Source organism: Rhinichthys klamathensis, unplaced genomic scaffold (assembly GCF_029890125.1).
Source record: "Rhinichthys klamathensis goyatoka isolate OS25496 unplaced genomic scaffold, OSU_Roscu_1.1 h1tg000305l_1, whole genome shotgun sequence".
NCBI lineage: Eukaryota > Metazoa > Chordata > Actinopteri > Cypriniformes > Leuciscidae > Rhinichthys > Rhinichthys klamathensis.
Genome location: NW_026606824.1, coordinates 478,454 through 497,128, shown reverse-complemented (window position 1 = coordinate 497,128; position 18,675 = coordinate 478,454). Strand labels below are relative to the sequence as shown.

The window sequence follows — 18,675 nt, the reverse complement described above, 5'->3', positions numbered from 1 at the left end:
AACTCCAGCAAGTGTCTAGATTTAACTATTATATATAGGGTAGGGCGAAGAACCGGTGGGAAGATTACATGAGAACTGGTTTAACAGGATGACTGGGATGTTTTAAAATCATGCAATAGCGTAAGAGTAATTCTGGGCATGGAAGATGACACACAAGTTAGCCTGGTCAAGATGTTCATCAAACATTAGAACGGTACAAATCCTGTAACTCAAATACATGATTCAGCTCATTCAGTGTTTTGAATTTCCATAGCCCTGAAAGATCCAGCTAAAACCAGCCTGGTTTTGGCTGGTCTCCCAGCCTGGTCATAGTTGGTTTATCAGGCTGGTTTTAGAGGGGTTTTGAACACTTTTTTTTAGCTGGTTAGGCTGGTCTTAGCTGGATTTTAAAGCAAGGAATCCTTTAGTGATCATTAAAATACATTATCACGACATTCCATACAAACCATTCTTAATACATGCAAAAACGTGCTCTTTTATGAATCAACCACTACAAAAGCATCAATACTCCTGTAATTACTGCTCAACAAACATAATTGCTATACCAAATTGCTGTAATTACTTCTATAACTTTTTTTTAAATGCAAGTAAATAGTAGTCAAAGGCACTAGAGATTATATATATATATTATATATCTTAATGACTGAACAAATCATCGCATCGATGTAATGCACATTACATCGGGGAACATGTTCCTTAATTTGGTGCTTGCAGTCATATTTGCATCTTCCATCTCAACATAGTCTTTAATAAGACCCCACAGACTAATATGTAAAGTGTGACGTTATCAAAGAATTAGACCCAACTAGACACAAGCATGGGGAAGAAGAAACGGGTTTCTTTATTGGCGTGAATATTCACACCACAGATGGCTTCTCTTCACCGATACATCGCTAGAACAATAAACAGGACCTTCAAAACTTGAAGGGTTAAAAGTGAAAGCAGATTTTCTCTATCAGCATGCAGGTGTTCATAGTGGTCAAACTTTATTTGAAATGAGAACCGTCATTTATCACACAAACACAAACATACAGACAGACAGACAGACAGACAGGATGCTGACTGTTCTTAAAGGCACAGTTCACCAAACTTTTTTTTGTTGAAATTTCTCTCATGTCTGTGTCTAAAGTTAAATGTAATTTAATTTGAATTAAATTAGGACTGTCATTGTATGGAAAAGAGCAGCATGAACGTTCATCAAAATATACGTACATACAAATACACATGGCCTAACAAATGGCTGACTTCATTTCTGGGTGAACCATCACTGTAAGTCTGATCAGGTTCAGCACACGAGGTACAGGTTTAGAAATGGTTAGTGAGCTCTAATTAGTATCTAAAGCAGTACATGTAGTAAGTCAGTGAGACACACACACACACACACACACACACACACACACACACACACACACACACACACACACACACACACACACACACATCAAAGAGACAGGGCAGTAACCAATGGCAAAAGCTGGCTGAGCTTAGACTCGATGTTGGCAGTTTTGTGGACCGGGTTTCCACGCAGATCCAGTCTGGTCAGTTTAGTGCAGGACACCAATGACTCAACATCAGACAGTTTACAGATTTCTGAGAAATGCATTAAGAAAACACTTTTTACAGTTACAACACGGTGTAAAAATTGCATTATGCACAAAATGTAAATTACACACTAAAAATCTCAAGATAAGATAATTAGATACAGCAGGTTACACTTTATTTCCATGGTCCAGTTTAGACATTCTACTGACTAGAAGTAAGTTTGCAAGAACATGTCAACTTATTCTAAAAACCCGAACCTAACAGTCTAATACTCTACTGATACTCTAATGAGAGTTAGTTAGCATGTAGTTGCAAAGTTAAGAGTGTCTAAAGTTGACCAATCGAAATCAAGTTAACTGATACAGTATATTACACATTCTTAACTGGTAAAAGAGAAATATAAATATAGTCATATAATATTGTTTAATCTATATTTTTTAATACCGTTTAATATGTAACATATGGATGTTTAATTTTTACTACCATTCAAAAGTTTGGGGTCAGTAAGACTGCATTTATTTGACCAAAATACAGTAAAAATAGTTAGAATGTGAAATTTTATAAAAACATGCTGCTCAAGAAACATTTCTTTCAATGTTTAAAACAGTTTTTCAAATGTTTGTGGATTTTTTTCAGAATCCTTTGATTAATAGAAAGTTCAAAAGAACAGAATTTATTTGAAAAATAAAATATTTTGTCTCATAAATTTCTTTACTGTCACTTTTAATCAATTGAATACATTCTTGTTGAAAAAAAGTATTAATTTCTTTAAAGAACGGTAACACTTTACAATAAGGTTTCATTAGTTAACTACTCTTAGTTAATATTAAAGGAGAACTCCGGCGCAAAATGAACCTTTGGTCTAATTACACATTGTTACCTAGTCAACCGTTATCTGAGATTTGTTTTCATGATTATCGAATGTAAATAGTTTTATCTCTAAAAACAGTTTAGCCTATAAAGCTAGTATAACGCTAGTATATTGGGCATAGTGTAATGACAAATAAAAATCGCTTGTTAATACCACTAACAAGGCTGAAAATAGACCCACACTAACACGGTAGCATAATGAGGGTCCCTACCTTCAAACCGAAGCATTGAGAACTTTGTCAGTGTCCAGACAGTTTAATAAGAAGATATTTTAAACATACAGTCAACTTCGCGTATACAGGCAGAAGCCATCTTTGAAATACAGCCTTTACCAGTCGATCTACGAACGCCGATCCAAGTGCGCTGGTGAGAATGATAAGATGAGCGCGAACAGCAGGCTTGGATCGGCGTTCGTAGATCGACTGGTAAAGGCTGTATTTCAAAGATGGATTCTGCCTGTATACGCGAAGTTGACTGTATGTTTAAAATATCTTCTTATTAAACTGTCTGGACACTGACAAAGTTCTCAATGCTTCGGTTTGAAGGTAGTGACCCTCATTATGCTACCGTGGTAGTGTGGGGCTATTTTGAGCCTTGTTAGTGGTATTAACAAGCGATTTTTATTTGTCATTGATCTATGCCCAATATACTAGCGTTATACTAGCTTTATAGGCTAAACTGTTTTTAGAGATAAAACTATTTACATTCGATAATCATGAAAACAAATCTCAGATAACGGTTGACTAGGTAACAATGTGTAATTAGACCAAAGGTTCATTTTGCGCCGGAGTTCTCCTTTAATTTCAGCATTTACTGATACATTATTAAAATCAAATGTTGTTTTTGTTAATGCACTGTGAACTAACATGAACAAACACCAGAAAAGGCTCAGACACCAGAAAAGGGTTTTGACACATATTTGTAGAAGAAAAGGATACGATTGTTCTTCAGAGAAACCTCCTCCAGTTTAGGCAGATGATACAGTCCCTCCAGGCTTTCAATGGCGTTATCATCGGCCTCCAGCACCTGAAGCATTAAACCACTCCATGTGAAGCGCAATTCGCCATTTTACAGTGTGATCACTCGACAAAAACAGGGGGTTAGGGGGTTGTTCACACAGAATGCATTTTACCATTCCACTGTGCTACTTTCACATTATCTACCTATGCAAACACGTGCTAGACAAACATCTAGTCTCTCATCTTTTGCGGGAACACACACACGACACAGCGGCAGGGCTTGACATGAACTTTTTCGCTCTCCAGCCACTGTGGCTAGTGTCTTTCCAAAGTTACGAGCCACTCAGCATTTTCACTGGCCACAATTCTGACATCGATACCATGGGGAAAAACAGCCATATAGATATTTTTAATATTATCTCATAATTTGGCAGTAGGTTTATTAGGCTGCTGTCACTTTAACCTGACGCATGGATCCATTACACTGTTACACATGCGTTTTCTTTCCCAACTGTTTATGTTCACTTAAAACATACATGAATACCTGACATTTTGACATTATTTTGTTTGTATTTGACTGTTTAAGTGCAATAAGCAGCGAAAAAGAACTCAATTTAGTGCTGAGAGGCGGCTTTATGTGCCACAGTTCGGGTGTGAGGACAACATCTGCGGGAATGAGTAAAATTATGCGCAATATGTGCAATCCCACGCCAAAATCTATCTTTGTAACAGCAACAATATTCATCCGCAGCAAATGAAACGAGTGAGTGAGTGGAGGCGGGTTTGTGTGTCACTCGCTGTCAGAGAGAGAGAGAGCAGCTGGTATTGTGTATCTATTCTGCGGAAAATGAGTATTGGATGCGTTTCAGATATTTCAGTATTGAATAAAGAGCGCCAAAGTTAAAAAAGAAGTTCAGTCATGACAACTCCCGGGATAGTTTTAGCGTGTTATTGAATATATTGGTCTTGGCGGACTAGATCTGCTACGCTGCTGTTGTTGCAGTATGGACTTGCTACTGCTAATAGACACACGGACACACACCGCATGTAAGATCTGCTGCTACATGAATATATATATACATAAATCCTGTAGCAGATCTAGCCAGGTGGAGCTGGGGAGGTGGAGGGGTTCAGAGTTTATCTGATACTGAAGGACTAGCCTACAGCAAACAATGAACCAGACTATTTAAATGTTGAGCAAGCAATGTCATTGGCTGCGGGATCAGCTTGTGGCATACTGTAATGATGTGATTGCTTGCAGATAAAGGACATCTCTTTTTACAGCAAAAACGCATTCTATGTAAATGGTCCCTACCCGTTATTTGTGGGGAAAATGAGGAAAAGCAGTATGGGTTCACCTCTAGGCACTGCAACATGGCAAACTGAGGTGGCAGCCGCACAAGCTGATTGGAGGAGAGGTTGATGTGGGTCACCAAGAGAAGCTGATCGAGGTGACACAAGGTCGTCAGCTTCTGATGTAGGAGAGAGACCGACAAAACAAGATGTATCACTGCGAGATATTCCAAGTTCATCTTTGTTTTCAAGCAATGTAACATTGACCAAAAAGAACAGAGCATGTTGTGCAGAAGGATGTGGTCAACGCCAGAGAAACTCAGCGAGCCACTGTTTGAAAGTAAGAAAACAAGTAAAGCATGTATGATGGCTTGGTGTTATACTGGTGTAGATTATTGTAATGCACATGTTCTGGAACACCGGGTGTGACTGCTGTTGTCACTCCGCTGACAGAAACGAGGAGGAGCTGTGTGTTCTCACTGTGATTCAGCCACATGGGTGTTTCTATAGTTACTGCATAGTGAACCTTTGATAGGCGCACCCAAACAATAATTCTTTGTAGTTTGTCATTCTTTGTATTGAAGAGAATTTATGCCACACTGAAATGAAATTGTGCATAGAAACAACAATAAATACAATACAAGCATTCACAGAAAATAAATAAAAACATACAGAAAAAAACATGGCTATGGAAACATTAAATAATAATGAAAAATGTGTACATTATTTTATTTATACCAGAATGTATGGGGATTTGTTAAATAAAATGCTGAATTCACACCTCCAGTCTAATACATTTCTACTCCAATTTTATTCTTAATAGGAGTAAAACTTTCATGACTAACAAACTAACTAACTAAATTGCTGCCTTTAATGTAGAAGAGAAAACATATATTATTACAATGAATTCTTCATCTGTTTGGTTGAAGTTTCTTTTCCATTCTTTACCATTCAACATTTTTCGGTATGTATTCCATTTAATCTGCTCAGCAAGCCCTCAGAAATTATATTAAATCAGAAATTATTCTTGTCTTTAAAAGATTCACAAAAAAAATCCACACCGTATGAGTGATTGCATTGCATCTTGCACCCTGAAATGATGCCAATACAGTTTTTATTTCCGTGTATTTAAGACTCGAATGGTAATGATGACTCAATGAGTTGAGTACAAACATAGTTTGACAGGATATCATATTCAAAATGCACTCTATTAAATGGCTGAAAGGCCTATCAAAGATTTAGAAAGTTATCTCTCACGTGCAAATGGTTGAGTAAGACTATTTCATTGTATATTGCTCATGTTTCCGTCATGCCATTCAATTACACACGAGTGAAACATTTAAACAATTCAGTCACGTTCACTACGTCAAGCACAGTAAAGAAATCTTTTTCTTCTTTTTTTAAACATCCTGGAAATTTAAGGGAATACATAAGTTTACAAAAAATATTTTTATGTAATAACTTCAACTTCACATATTTTAATATTTAGTTAAATGAACACAATAAACAGGACAAGATTATTTTAGTATATTCAAACTGAAACTATTTAAAATAATAATAAACTGAAATAAAGAATAATTTTTAAAAAGTGAAACTAAAATATTCATAAATGCTTTCAAAAATAACATTTAAAAAATAATATCGTATGTATTAATGAAGGCGGATCTGAAAGCAACTGATTTGCAATTGGCAGTCTTGCATTATGTCACACACATTATGACATTTAAGATTTTAAAGTCATTTTATAAAAAAAAAAAAAAATGCTTTCTTAAATTGTTCACAATAAAGCCAGCGGCCTCCATTAAGAAAATACATTTTAAAAAATTCATGCCGACTTTAAAATTACCCCCAAATAACGGCGAAGGGTAATTAAACTGTTAAAAGTCTAGCTTGAACTTAATTTATAATTTTTTTAACATTAAATATGCATTAAGAAGATGTATCCCTCATATACTGATAAGATAAGAAAACTTCATTGGAAAATCTCTTTGAAAATAAAGCGAATAAAAAACTAAATGAAAAATTGGAAACTATAACAATGTCAGTCCCGGGTCGGCCGCTCTTACCTTATTGGAAAGGCTAAACACCCGCACCTCTGCGTACTCCATTTTCAGGATGGTGTTTTCAATCAGAAACTTGCTGCACAAATCACTGTAGTAGGAAGAGCGCATGGGGTCCACTTCCTGTGAGAGCGAGAAAACGACCAATCACACGGCTTCCAGAGGCAAACATCACTATCACGGTTGCCTACAGTGAGGGGTTTTGGTTGACATGATTGACACATTACTGGAGTATAAACCAAGCAGGTCCTGAGATTTTATAAGGCATTGTTAATGTAAATAACTGCCTAAATGATGTATTGTTAGTTGTTCATCATGTCCTGTAGACAGCGCATGTGTAATGGTTGAGGATGCAGTGGTATGATCTCACTTTGAGGGACTGGAAATGTGCCAGAGTCTCTTTCTCATGGCCAAGAGGATCCAGAGCTCTCATGAGGAGTATGATTGTCAGCAGACACCCTGAAACACACACAGACATAAAACAGCTTCTTTTCTACACGATGATGCAGGAAATACAAATGCTGTGTGAAGGATGTATGTATAAAACACACACACCCTTATGAAAACAGATGCCCCCCACACACACACTTACATTTGTTCTGAGGCTCGAGCTCCAGCAGCTGATTGCAGGACTGAAGCTCGGCCTGTAGCACTGAACTTTTCTCAACCGACAGCTCACTCCTGCAACACACACACACACACACACACAGAAGTTGTTTTCACGTTTTATGGGGACTTTCCATAGACATAATGGTTTTTATACTGTACAAACTGTATATTCTCTCAACTTGGACTAACTATACTCCTAAACCTAACCATCACACACAACTTTCTGCATTTTTTGCATTTAAAAAAATAATAATGACTTTTTTAGATTTGATTTACAAATGAAGAAATCCCTAAAGGGAGATTTTGTCAGGTTTTAGTCACTACAAATTTGTCCCCAAAATATAGTTAAGTAGACACAGACACACACACACACACACACACACACACACACTTATATATTAAAAATACCAGCATGCAATTACAGCTATAATTAATTTATGTAATTACACAGTTGACTCTACCCTTACACCTCACACACACACACACACACTTATTTTAAAAAAACGGCATGTAATTACAGCTATAATTAATTTAAGTAATTACATTAGTAATTACACAGTTGACTCTTCCCTGACACCTCACACACACACACACACACATACACACTTATATTAAAAAAACAGCATGTAATTACAGCTATAATTAATTTATGTAATTACATTAGTAATTACACAGTTGACTCTTCCCTGACACCTCACACACACACACACACACACACACACTTATATTAAAAAAACAGCATGTAATTACAGCTATCATTAATTTATGTAATTACATTAGTAATTACACAGTTGACTCTTCCCTGACACCTCACACACACACACACACACATACACACTTATATTAAAAAAACAGCATGTAATTACAGCTATAATTAATTTATGTAATTACATTAGTAATTACACAGTTGACTCTTCCCTGACACCTTAACCCACCCTTAAAACGACCCATACCACACACACCTGTCCCTAACCTTACCAGTATCACATCTCAATAGCAGCGATACACAATACACCATGGACACAAAAAGTGCATTGTACTTATTTTTTGATGTAAGTGCATAGTACTTAAAGCCACTTAATATAAAGTCGGACCGATTATCATTAAAGACAGTTTACATGTAATATACACACACTCTAAGAATGCAATTATTCACATTAAACTTGGATCCTGTATGTATAAAATGTATGATGGATAAGGCTGTCAAAAATAATGTTAATGCAGTGCATCATCAGGGTTTATGCAGGAATCATAGAGATGAATTTACTACCTTTTACTACCTTTTTTACTACCTCCACAATATTTTTTACTACCAACACGACATATATTCTATGTAACGTTACAATGTTCTCAATATAATTCATAATCCCACGTTTATAATGAACAACGCGTTATGGTTATTGTGTTATTAAAAACTGTGTACGCAGAGGGGCGGGGTGACCAAAGCTCATTATCATTTAAAGGCATGTGATTGTGCACTGAAACGGCGTGCTGAAAACAGAGCTATTTTTGAGCTGGTAAAATGAGTGTTTTCTTAAAATACTAATGAGAATTTTTTATAAAAGTATATTACAAAGTTTTCATTTAGACCCTAAAGATTCATATTAACTTGTACAAAAATGGCATTATATGACCTCTTTAACCCTAGCCCTTGAGTTATCCTAACCATTACGTTAGCCCTTAGCCCTAATAAGGTGAATAATAACCTTGGCACTTAAAAACAAATGACACTTAACAGCCATAAACTTTAATAAAGATTAATAATAAAGTGTGTCACATCACACACACTTACCCACAAACACACATTCTCACACACACAGACTTAAGCAGTGAAATTACTATCCCAAAACAGCAATTTATTTAATCACATCTCTAAATGTGCTTCAAATATGGCACTGCTTTGCTCCTCCCTCACGCGAACCCGTTAAATATTTTCAATTAGGGATGCACGATACCACTTTTTGCAGAACGAGACGGATACCAATACTTTCATTTTTGGTACTCGCCGATATCGATACCGTAACCGATCCCTGAATTTTCACTGCATTTGTAATTTTTATATGTATTAGTAGATAAACCAAAAGAATATAAATCATATTAGTTGGCTTAATTTGTTCATCAAATATATATTTCCTTCAGATATTTTCATGCTTAATTAATCCTGCTAAAAAGCATGCTTCTGTTTCTGTCACTGTTCATTATATTGCTCTATCATATTTTATCTTTCATTTAATACAGGGTATACACAGAAATTCTTAAAATGAATTTAATACCTTTTAATACCTTCACTATATTTTTTAATACCATCACGACTTCAAGATGCAACTGTAGTGGCGTATATAGAGACAAGTAAAGTAATGAAATATCTTCGAAAACTTGCATTTTCCCATAATGTCCAGGGTTTTTTCCTTGGTCAAAATTGGTCTTCGGTGGTGGCCGACAGACACTTATCCTTTCTTGCCCTTTTAAAAAAAAAAATACTTCTTTGCTGGACGTGATAATTGTTTTGGTATAATCATATCAATATCAAAAAGTAGAATAAAAACGGAGCATTAAAAAGTTTATTTTAAAAGTTTATTGAAGTCTAATTTTCTACCATATACTGTAAAATTTAATAGAATTAGCTGCCAGATATACTTCTTTCTTTTTTTTAAATTAAATAACAAAAATTGCTGCTAGATAACAACTTGCTTTGCACTTTTTTTCTGGTTTCACCTCACTCCAGTCTAAACTAATTTTTTTTTTTTTTTTGCAATGTTTCTACACATTATAACATAAATAACCTGAAAATACTACGTAGTTTACAACATACATGAATTGTTTGTTCATATTACTTCACAGTGCATCAACTAATGTTAACAAATACAACTTTTGATTTCAATAATGTAGGCTATATGGTGAAATTGACATTAAGAAAGATTAATTAATGATGTAGACGTGCAGTTTATTAATAGTTCATGTTAACTAATGTAGTTAACTAGATTTTAATAAATGGAACCATATTGTGTTACCGATTCAGAAGTCCCGTGAGGACAGATCAGTTGTTTTAACCATTCATTAAAGTGACGCGTCATTAGCGGACGTGTACGCATTGTGTGGTTATCCCATCAGTTAGGACATCGCACAAAATTTGTGTCAACAAATAGGTTTTTTTAGGATAGATTTTTCCTTTATTGAAAGTGTGGTTATGTCAGCTGAATGTGGCACACGCCGTGAGAGAAGATAAGGCAACGTTTTTTTTAGCACAATTCACACACAGCGGGAAATAAATTTCCAATTGCGCCACGTGAAACTTCGGTCTTCCGACCTTTTACCATCGTGTCTGTCAATTGATTTTGATTAATATGAGCGAGGGAGAGAGAGCAAGAGTGAATTGAGTGCGCGCGCGCAGCCGGGGCTCTCTCTCTGTTCCTTCTTTCAGTTAACATGCACCCTGTCACAAGCGTAGCAGTCAGTCGTCTACATTAGGCTACTCACCGATCAAATATGGCTTTGGCGGCCGACTGATGACTGAAATAGAAGCGAACTCGCGAACAGGTTGGGCAGCAAGCCAGGCCAGCCGGGTACCCAGTTTGTTTCAGCGCGCGCGAACGAACAAACACCACGTCACATGATATCGCACAGGTCCTACTCGCAACATATAAATAAATCCACGCGAATTTTAGAACAAAGTCCTGCACTTAACACAAATTGAAACTCATAGGCCTAGTTGGATGGGGGTTCGAAAATTTACTACTTCGTCAGATGACGTTTACTACTTTTTACTACTTTTTACTGGCCTTAATTTGGCATAATTTAATTTACTACCTTTTACTACCTTTTACAACCCCGCGGAAACCCTGATCATTAACACGTTTAATGCCCTTTTTTTGTTCATTGTAACACAGTTGACATAAAAGTTTCATTCTAACTGAAACCGAAACCCCGCCCTCGGCAGACATGTCAGCAAACCTGAATCTGCCAGCGATTGACAGGCAGAGGGCGGGTCACACACCCGAGAGCCGCACACACACTGAGCTGAGATTCAGCACTGATTTCTGACGTTATGCATCGTATCACAAGAAATGGCCAACTTTAATTATCAATGCTCAACAAACATTTGCCCCCATGAGCGAAACATGAGAAGGACGTTGGAGTTTTGCTGCGGCAAAAACATGTTAGTGACACATGCAAGATTAAGAAAAGTTAAATTATTGCAGATTTACAGTTGTTTTGAGAAATACAAAATGTGTTTTAGTGTTTAATAAAAACTATATTTAAAAATGTAAATTCACTTTAACTTTTTTATCAAAACTGTTTAAATAGTTTTTAATATACACACTATCAGTCAAAAGTGTGGGGTTATTATTTTTGCTTTTGAAAGAAGTCTCTCCTGCTCAAAAAGGCTGCATTTATTTGATCAAAAATACAGTAATATTATGAAATATTGTTATAGTTTTAAATAACTACCTTCTATGTGAATATATTTTAAAATGTAATTTATTCCTGTGATTAAAAAAGCTGAGTTTTCAGCATCATTACTCCAGTCTTCAGTGTCACATGATCCTCCAGAAATCACTCTAATATGATGATCAAGAAACATCTCTGATTATTATCCATGTTGAAAACAGATGTGCTGCTTCATACTTTTGTGGAAACCGTGATACTTTTTTTCAGGTTTCTTTGATATATATAGAAAGATCAAAAGAACTTAAATAAAAAATTTAAAGTTTATTTGAAATAAAAATGTACTGTAGAATTATAAATTTCTTTACTGTCACTTTTTCCTCAATTTAATGCATCTTTGCTAAAAAGTAAAAAAAAAAAAAAAATTCTTACTGACCCTAAACTTTTAAATGGTAGTGCATTAATTAGGCTGAGATTTATGGACAGATGCATGTTGCCAATAAAATGGCTTTATTCTTTATTTGTTGCATATGCACAATATTAAACTTACGAAGCAAGCTCTTCACCTTCACACCTGAGAGATGAAGGGTTTAGGTGGTAAAAAGAAAAAACATCAAACAATTAAAAACACACAAAGAAACGCACAGAAGTACCTGAACAGTTCCTGATCAGTAGCAGAGTCTCTGCACCAGCTTTCAGCACAGCCTAAAACATGACAGAGAAGTTCACACACAGTCTGCATCCATCACTCTTCTTCAACTTCCTTGCTTACACACACACACACACACACACACACACACACTCGTGTGTCAGTGTGACGCTCACCTGTGTAGAGAGCACAGTCTCTGTGTGTGTGTTTCTCTGTCCAGTGGACGGTCAGGTTGTGTTCATTACTCATGTCAATGATGGAGCCGGGGGGAAGATCACACAGCTGACAGAAACGGTTAAAGATCTGTGTTCTTGTGGATGAAAGCTATAGCTCAAGTGCTTTACAAACAAAGGAAGAGCTTTTTGTCTGGAAAAGAGCATCTGGGAAATTCTGCTAAATGCCTCTTTTTGTGTTTCTTAACTCTGGCCCTAGAGATCCACTTTCCTGCAGTTTAGTTCCAACCCAAATCAAACACATTTGAACAAGCTAATCCAGGTCTTCAGGAATAATATAAAAAGCTGCAGGCAGGCGAGTTTCATCAAGGTTAGAGTCTTGATCTTGTTTTAGGGCTCAACTAGATCAGATTTTCATGCTTGAATGTTCAAAAAAAAAAATTTTTTATTTTTCCCCATATTTGTCATTGTTGCAGCACCTCTCTTCCCAGTCTGTCAGTAACGCCCCTCCTTCTGAAAAGCACAGTGTGCTTTGATTGGTCGGCTGGAGAAGTGTGTTGTGATTGGTCGAGCACTTTGAGCGTGTTTGGGAAATGTCCCGCTCCTTACAATAACAGCCAGTTTCGACACTACTAACTAACTCAACCAGGCCCCGCCCCTTTATTCTGCATATGCTTTTGGCGGGAATTATTTAAATGAGGAATATTGTGATGTGTTCATTCCCTGAAGAAAACTCAAGACTACAATGAGCATAACAAAAACATAAGCATAACAAAAGCATAATAGGTCCTCTTTAAAACAGGAATGGCACTGCTTGGTGACCCGGAAGTGAAGGATACCCAGACAGGACTGTGACGGAAACGCGGATGGGCGCATCTCCACTCCACCGGCTGAGGCTGCCCGTCCAACACCAGCATCAGACCAACTGACAGCGCCTGAGAGAGAGAGAGAGAGAGAGAGAGAGAGAGAGAGAGAGAGAGAGAGAGAGAGAGAGAGAGAGAGAGAGAGAGAGAGAGAGAGAGAGAGAGAGAGAGAGAGAGAGAGAGAGAGAGAGAGAGAGAGAGAGAGAGAGAGAGACACTCACTCATTCACTCTGTGCTGGTTAAATAGTGCTGGTGGATTTCTCTCAGCGGTCACTTACCTGAACAGGTTTGGAGAAGGCGACAGACACCCTCTCGCCCTCCCGGCTGACATACACACAGCTGATCATCTCCTCTCGGTCTGCTACACACACACACACACACACAGCAGGGGTGAGCAGACTTGTCACGTCAAATGTGCAGAAAACACACACACACACACACACACACACACTCACCTCGGCCCAGCAGCCAGCGGTAGTAGAACCAGGCGCTCTGATCGTTGGGGTCGGTGAAGAAGGCATTATGGGCCAGCTCATATTCTAGAGAAATAAAGTCAGAAATCAATATCCTCTTACATGGCTCACTGAAATACCTTTGACTGGTCAAACGCGGTAACCTGAGGTCAAATATTTTAGTTAATACCACAACATCCTAGACGCTTGATTGTGATTGGCTGACATATTCTGTGTAGATTATTTTTGCACAGATATAAAGTAGCTCCAGGTCTTGACCATATTATCATGTCACTCACGACTAAGAGACTAACAGCCTTCAAGAGCACAAACACCACACAGAAAATACAACATGAGAAATAATAAGAGAAAAATTGCAAACAATTGTTTTATAGTATACAGTCTTCTCACATAATAAAAATAATTTCAACTCAAATATATATTTCCTTTCCAATTATGTATTTTGATGCAGCTGTGTAATACGCATTATAAATGTACAGTCAAAATCAGTTTCTAGGTTTATTTTGTGCTAATGACTGCACATTATCATACTGTAATTCTAGAAATGTCTTTTCTGATTGCATAAGCACATTTTTTTTCTGTGTGAGACATAAATAATATATATTTTGTATTGTTTTCATTTGTAATACACAGAAACTTAAAGCTAACTATAAGGAAGAATGGGATCAGAAAATGGCGCAGTCTGAACGACCGTTCACATGTTTGGGGTCAATATGATATTTTAAAAAGAAATTAATACTTTTATTTAGCAATGCATTAAATTGATTAATTGATAAAAAAAAATGCTATTGCAAATAAATGCTGTTCTTTTTAACTCATCAAAGAATAATACAATCATGGTTACAACTAAAATATTAAACGGCATAAACATTGATAATAATCAGAAACGTTTCTTGAGCATCAAATCATCATATCAGAGTGATTTCTGGAGGATCATGTGACACTGAAGACTGGAGTAATGATGCTGAAAATACAGCTTTGAACGCAGGAATAAATGACTTTTTACAATACGGTATATTCACACGTATTACAATTTTTCACAATATTTCACTATATTACTATTTTTACTTTATGCATGATCAAATAAATGCAGCCTCGGTGAGCAGAAGAGACTGCTTTCTACATTTAAAACATTACAAATTGGACCGACCCCAAATCTTTTAGTGGTAGTGAACATCATGAGCTCATATACTATTTGCTGTTCCACAAATGCAGAGATTAAAAATACTGATTGGTCAATACAGTGTCCAGGATGTGCTGAAAGTCTCGATGCCTTAAAGCTTTGTACCTTTCAGAAGCTGCTCCTCACAGACTCGGTGCGAGTGACCCAGAGGCGAGGCTGTGCTGGGGGCGGAGTCAGGGGCCGGCTGGGGGCGGAGCCGAGGTAACAGCGTGCTCCGGTAATGCCAGCTGGAGTAGTTGGAGAAATTGGAGCCAATCAGGCGATCTGTAAACTGCAGCTCCTGCTCGACAGAAACACCGGACTCCTTGACCACCGTGCGGCGGTAATCCCAGCAGTGGACTGAGGGAAGAGGCAGGAGGAACACACGTTAGCACACGGAGAAACATGCTAATCTGAGCAACACACAGTCCATTCTGGTTCAGTCGTACAGTTGCGCTCGTCCAGGCCGAGGCAGCGGTCGCAGAGCCCGAGCTCCCGGGTCCAGTCGGGCCGGGGCAGGCGCGTGTTCACCCAGGTGCGGTGGTGCCAGCAGCCGTAAGACTTGGGGTTCACTTTCAGACAGGCCTCGATGAAGAGCAGCTCAGACTCGTACAGCTTCTGCACCGCATCCTTCTCTCTAGAGGAGCAGGAGAGAGAGAGAGAGACGGCTTCAAGAGGCTCTTTCGGCAGGGGGCGAAATTCATTCACACACACATTCATTCAATATACATTAAATATGATATAAATCTAGTTACTAATAAATTATATTAGTCAAAATACCAGAATAATTAGAATTAAATGTCATTTTTCAGAAGCCCTGGACAGAAAGAAAAATAGTAAAAAAATCTTTTTGATACTTTTTTTTAAAGATTTTGGATTTTATACATGTATGATATGAATAATATACATACTAGAATCTAGTCACAAAGCATATTGGCAAAATATTTCGTAATAAATTTAAACAAGACCAAAATAAAGCTGATGGGATCAAATAAATTTGTTTTGATATTTTTAGTACAAAAACACATTTTCACCAAACAAAATGGATTTCTGCATTTAATACGTGTGTGGTTTGCATAACTATGAAATAAATCTAGATATAATATTTGCTAAATATTATAATAATCAGAAATAAAATGTAACACATTTTTCAGAAGCCTTGGGTATAAAGAAAAATATTAGATTTCTAATCAAAAAAACTAAAAAAAAACAATGTTTAGTTAATTTTTTCACCCCAAAAAACAAAGAGATTAAACATTTAATACACGTGACATGCAAATATGGTTATTAGGACACCGTCATCTCTCAACACTGTAAGACTATCTGATTGCGATGACAAGTGAACACTAGATTGTCAACACATGCCATAAATATTTGATGTGACCGTACACAGATGTGGAATCTGATGTTGTTGACCAAAAAATGAAAGAAATGCAACATACCTCAACAGGTTAAAATGACTCCTAAGTCAAGCTCACACTTCTACATTCACAACACAGCAGCACAGAAACTCGTACCCTGTCCTGGAGTGAAAGGAAGCGCTCTCTCTCACCGTAGCGTCTCCAGGTGCAGGAGAACTTCTCTCCTGTAGTTCCACAGGGTGGCGATGTCGGGGTTTGAGGACAGGAGCAGCTGAGTCAGGTGTAGAGCCTCCTCGTCCTGTTCCCCCGCGCTCCTCTGACACACAGACAGAGCGATCACACACTGTCACGCTACACACTCGTTACACACACGCTGCGGGACAAACCTTCTTCAGGACGGCATCGCGAGCGCACACAAACGCCTTCAGCTTCTTCTCTCGCTCTTTCCTCTTCTCCTCCTCCTGCTGCGCTGTTGACTTTAACTTCACACGTCCGTGCTGACACACACACACACACACACACACGTCAGATGCAGGGCTTTTCAAGTGCCAGGGGTCCATGGGAAAGTTTACAGGTTTCAATAACTAAATGAATAATATGGAAGCTTTCAGCTCGAAATAAAAAAAAATAAAAAAAAACGTATTTGCGACTTTATCTCACAATTCTGACCTTTTTTTTCTGTCACAATTGCGAGAAAAAAGACAGAATTGTGAGATAAAAAGTCGCAATTATCTTTTAAATTGTTTTATTCCTTGGCAAAAACAAGCTTCCATAAAAATAAGAACCTGATTACGATAAATAAATACAATTATTTAAATACATCTAACAGCATAGATGTATTTGGTACCTTATCAGAGTGAATAGAACAAAAAGTAAAACAATATAACGCAATAGAAACTAAGGATTTTAGCCATATTTATACTGTTCATTTTTACACAGTATAATTTGAGTTTTATATTATATCTGATCATCTGATATGATCATAATGAGAATGAACACATTTAGGGGTCCGTCGCATGAGAATGAACACATTTAGGGGTCCGTCGCATGAGAATGAACACATTTAGGGGTCCGTCGCATGAGAATGAACACATTTAGGGGTCGGTCACATATTTAGGGGTCCGTCACATGAGAATGATCATATTTAGGGGTCCGTCGCATGAGAATGAACACATTTAGGGGTCGGTCACATATTTAGGGGTCCGTCACATGAGAATTATCATATTTAGGGGTCCGTCACATGAGAATGTTCATATTTAGGGGTCCGTCACATGGGAATGATCATATTTAGGGGTCCGTCACATGGGAATGAACATATTTAGGGGTCCGTCACATGGGAATGATCATATTTAGGGGTCCGTCACATGGGAATGAACATATTTAGGGGTCCGTCACATGAGAATGTTCATATTTAAGGGTCCGTCACATGATCATATTTAAGGGTCCGTCACATAAAAATGTTCATATTTAAGGGTCCGTCACATGATTATTTTTAAGGGTCTGTCACATGAGAATGATTATATTTAGGGCAAAGTAGAGGAAATGGCATTACACTGAAAGGAAGAATAACTCACCATAATTCACCACTTGATTAAGATCTATAAAAAGGAAAACGATAACGTTACCTCTTGAATCTGAATATGACACACCCATAACACAGACTGAATGAAGAGCTCCATCCATGTCATTTAAAATGTGAAATATCGCATCAGCACACACTTCCTACCGCTTAAACCGCAATAACACATGTGTGTAGAGCTATAAAGTCATCACAGGTCTAACGTTAAACACCTCTGGATGATTGATCTGTCATACTGATGATGCACAATCAAGCTTCACAGCACGCGTTACTTAAACACTGCTTAAACCCGAGGGTACAGTTTCGGGCGAAACATTATAAGCCTAACGTTACATATTAAACAGCTTTGCATGATGAATAGCGTTTATGTTTTACCTGTGTGTTTGACTTCAGGGTGTGCTGTGCAGGATATGTGATAAATGCGAACTGTACTACAAACAACTCTTCCGTCGCTTCAAAAATACGTCATCGTCGAAAATTCACTAGAGCCCTCTAGATTAGAAGACAAAAACTGCGTGAGATGTCTGGAAATCTCTGCGTGTATTTGTGTGGCCACACTTTACTACTAAATAAAAAAATAAGTACAATGTAAAAAAACGCATGTAGGCCTACACAATAACTGCTAAATATCAAACTGTAACAAATAAATGTTAGTAGCCTATAGTAGTTAAAGACACTTATAGGCATATAAAGTAG

General features: G+C 37.4%; 1 protein-coding gene across 1 annotated transcript; it reads right to left on the bottom strand.

Annotated features, from left to right (window-relative positions):
• Positions 1-1,416: 1,416 nt before the first annotated feature.
• On the bottom strand, positions 1,417-18,443 carry rabggta (Rab geranylgeranyltransferase subunit alpha). Its single transcript, XM_056270716.1, has 17 exons — positions 18,355-18,443; positions 17,975-17,998; positions 16,787-16,897; positions 16,592-16,716; positions 15,489-15,676; positions 15,166-15,399; positions 13,860-13,943; positions 13,683-13,765; positions 13,381-13,476; positions 12,545-12,650; positions 12,373-12,424; positions 7,317-7,405; positions 7,095-7,183; positions 6,731-6,847; positions 4,730-4,843; positions 3,351-3,438; positions 1,417-1,590 (listed from the first exon to the last, which is right to left on the bottom strand). The coding sequence occupies exons 2-17, from the start codon at positions 17,975-17,977 to the stop codon at positions 1,442-1,444; spliced, it is 1,728 nt and encodes a 575-aa protein (XP_056126691.1). The 5' UTR covers positions 17,978-17,998; positions 18,355-18,443; the 3' UTR covers positions 1,417-1,441.
• Positions 18,444-18,675: the final 232 nt, after the last annotated feature.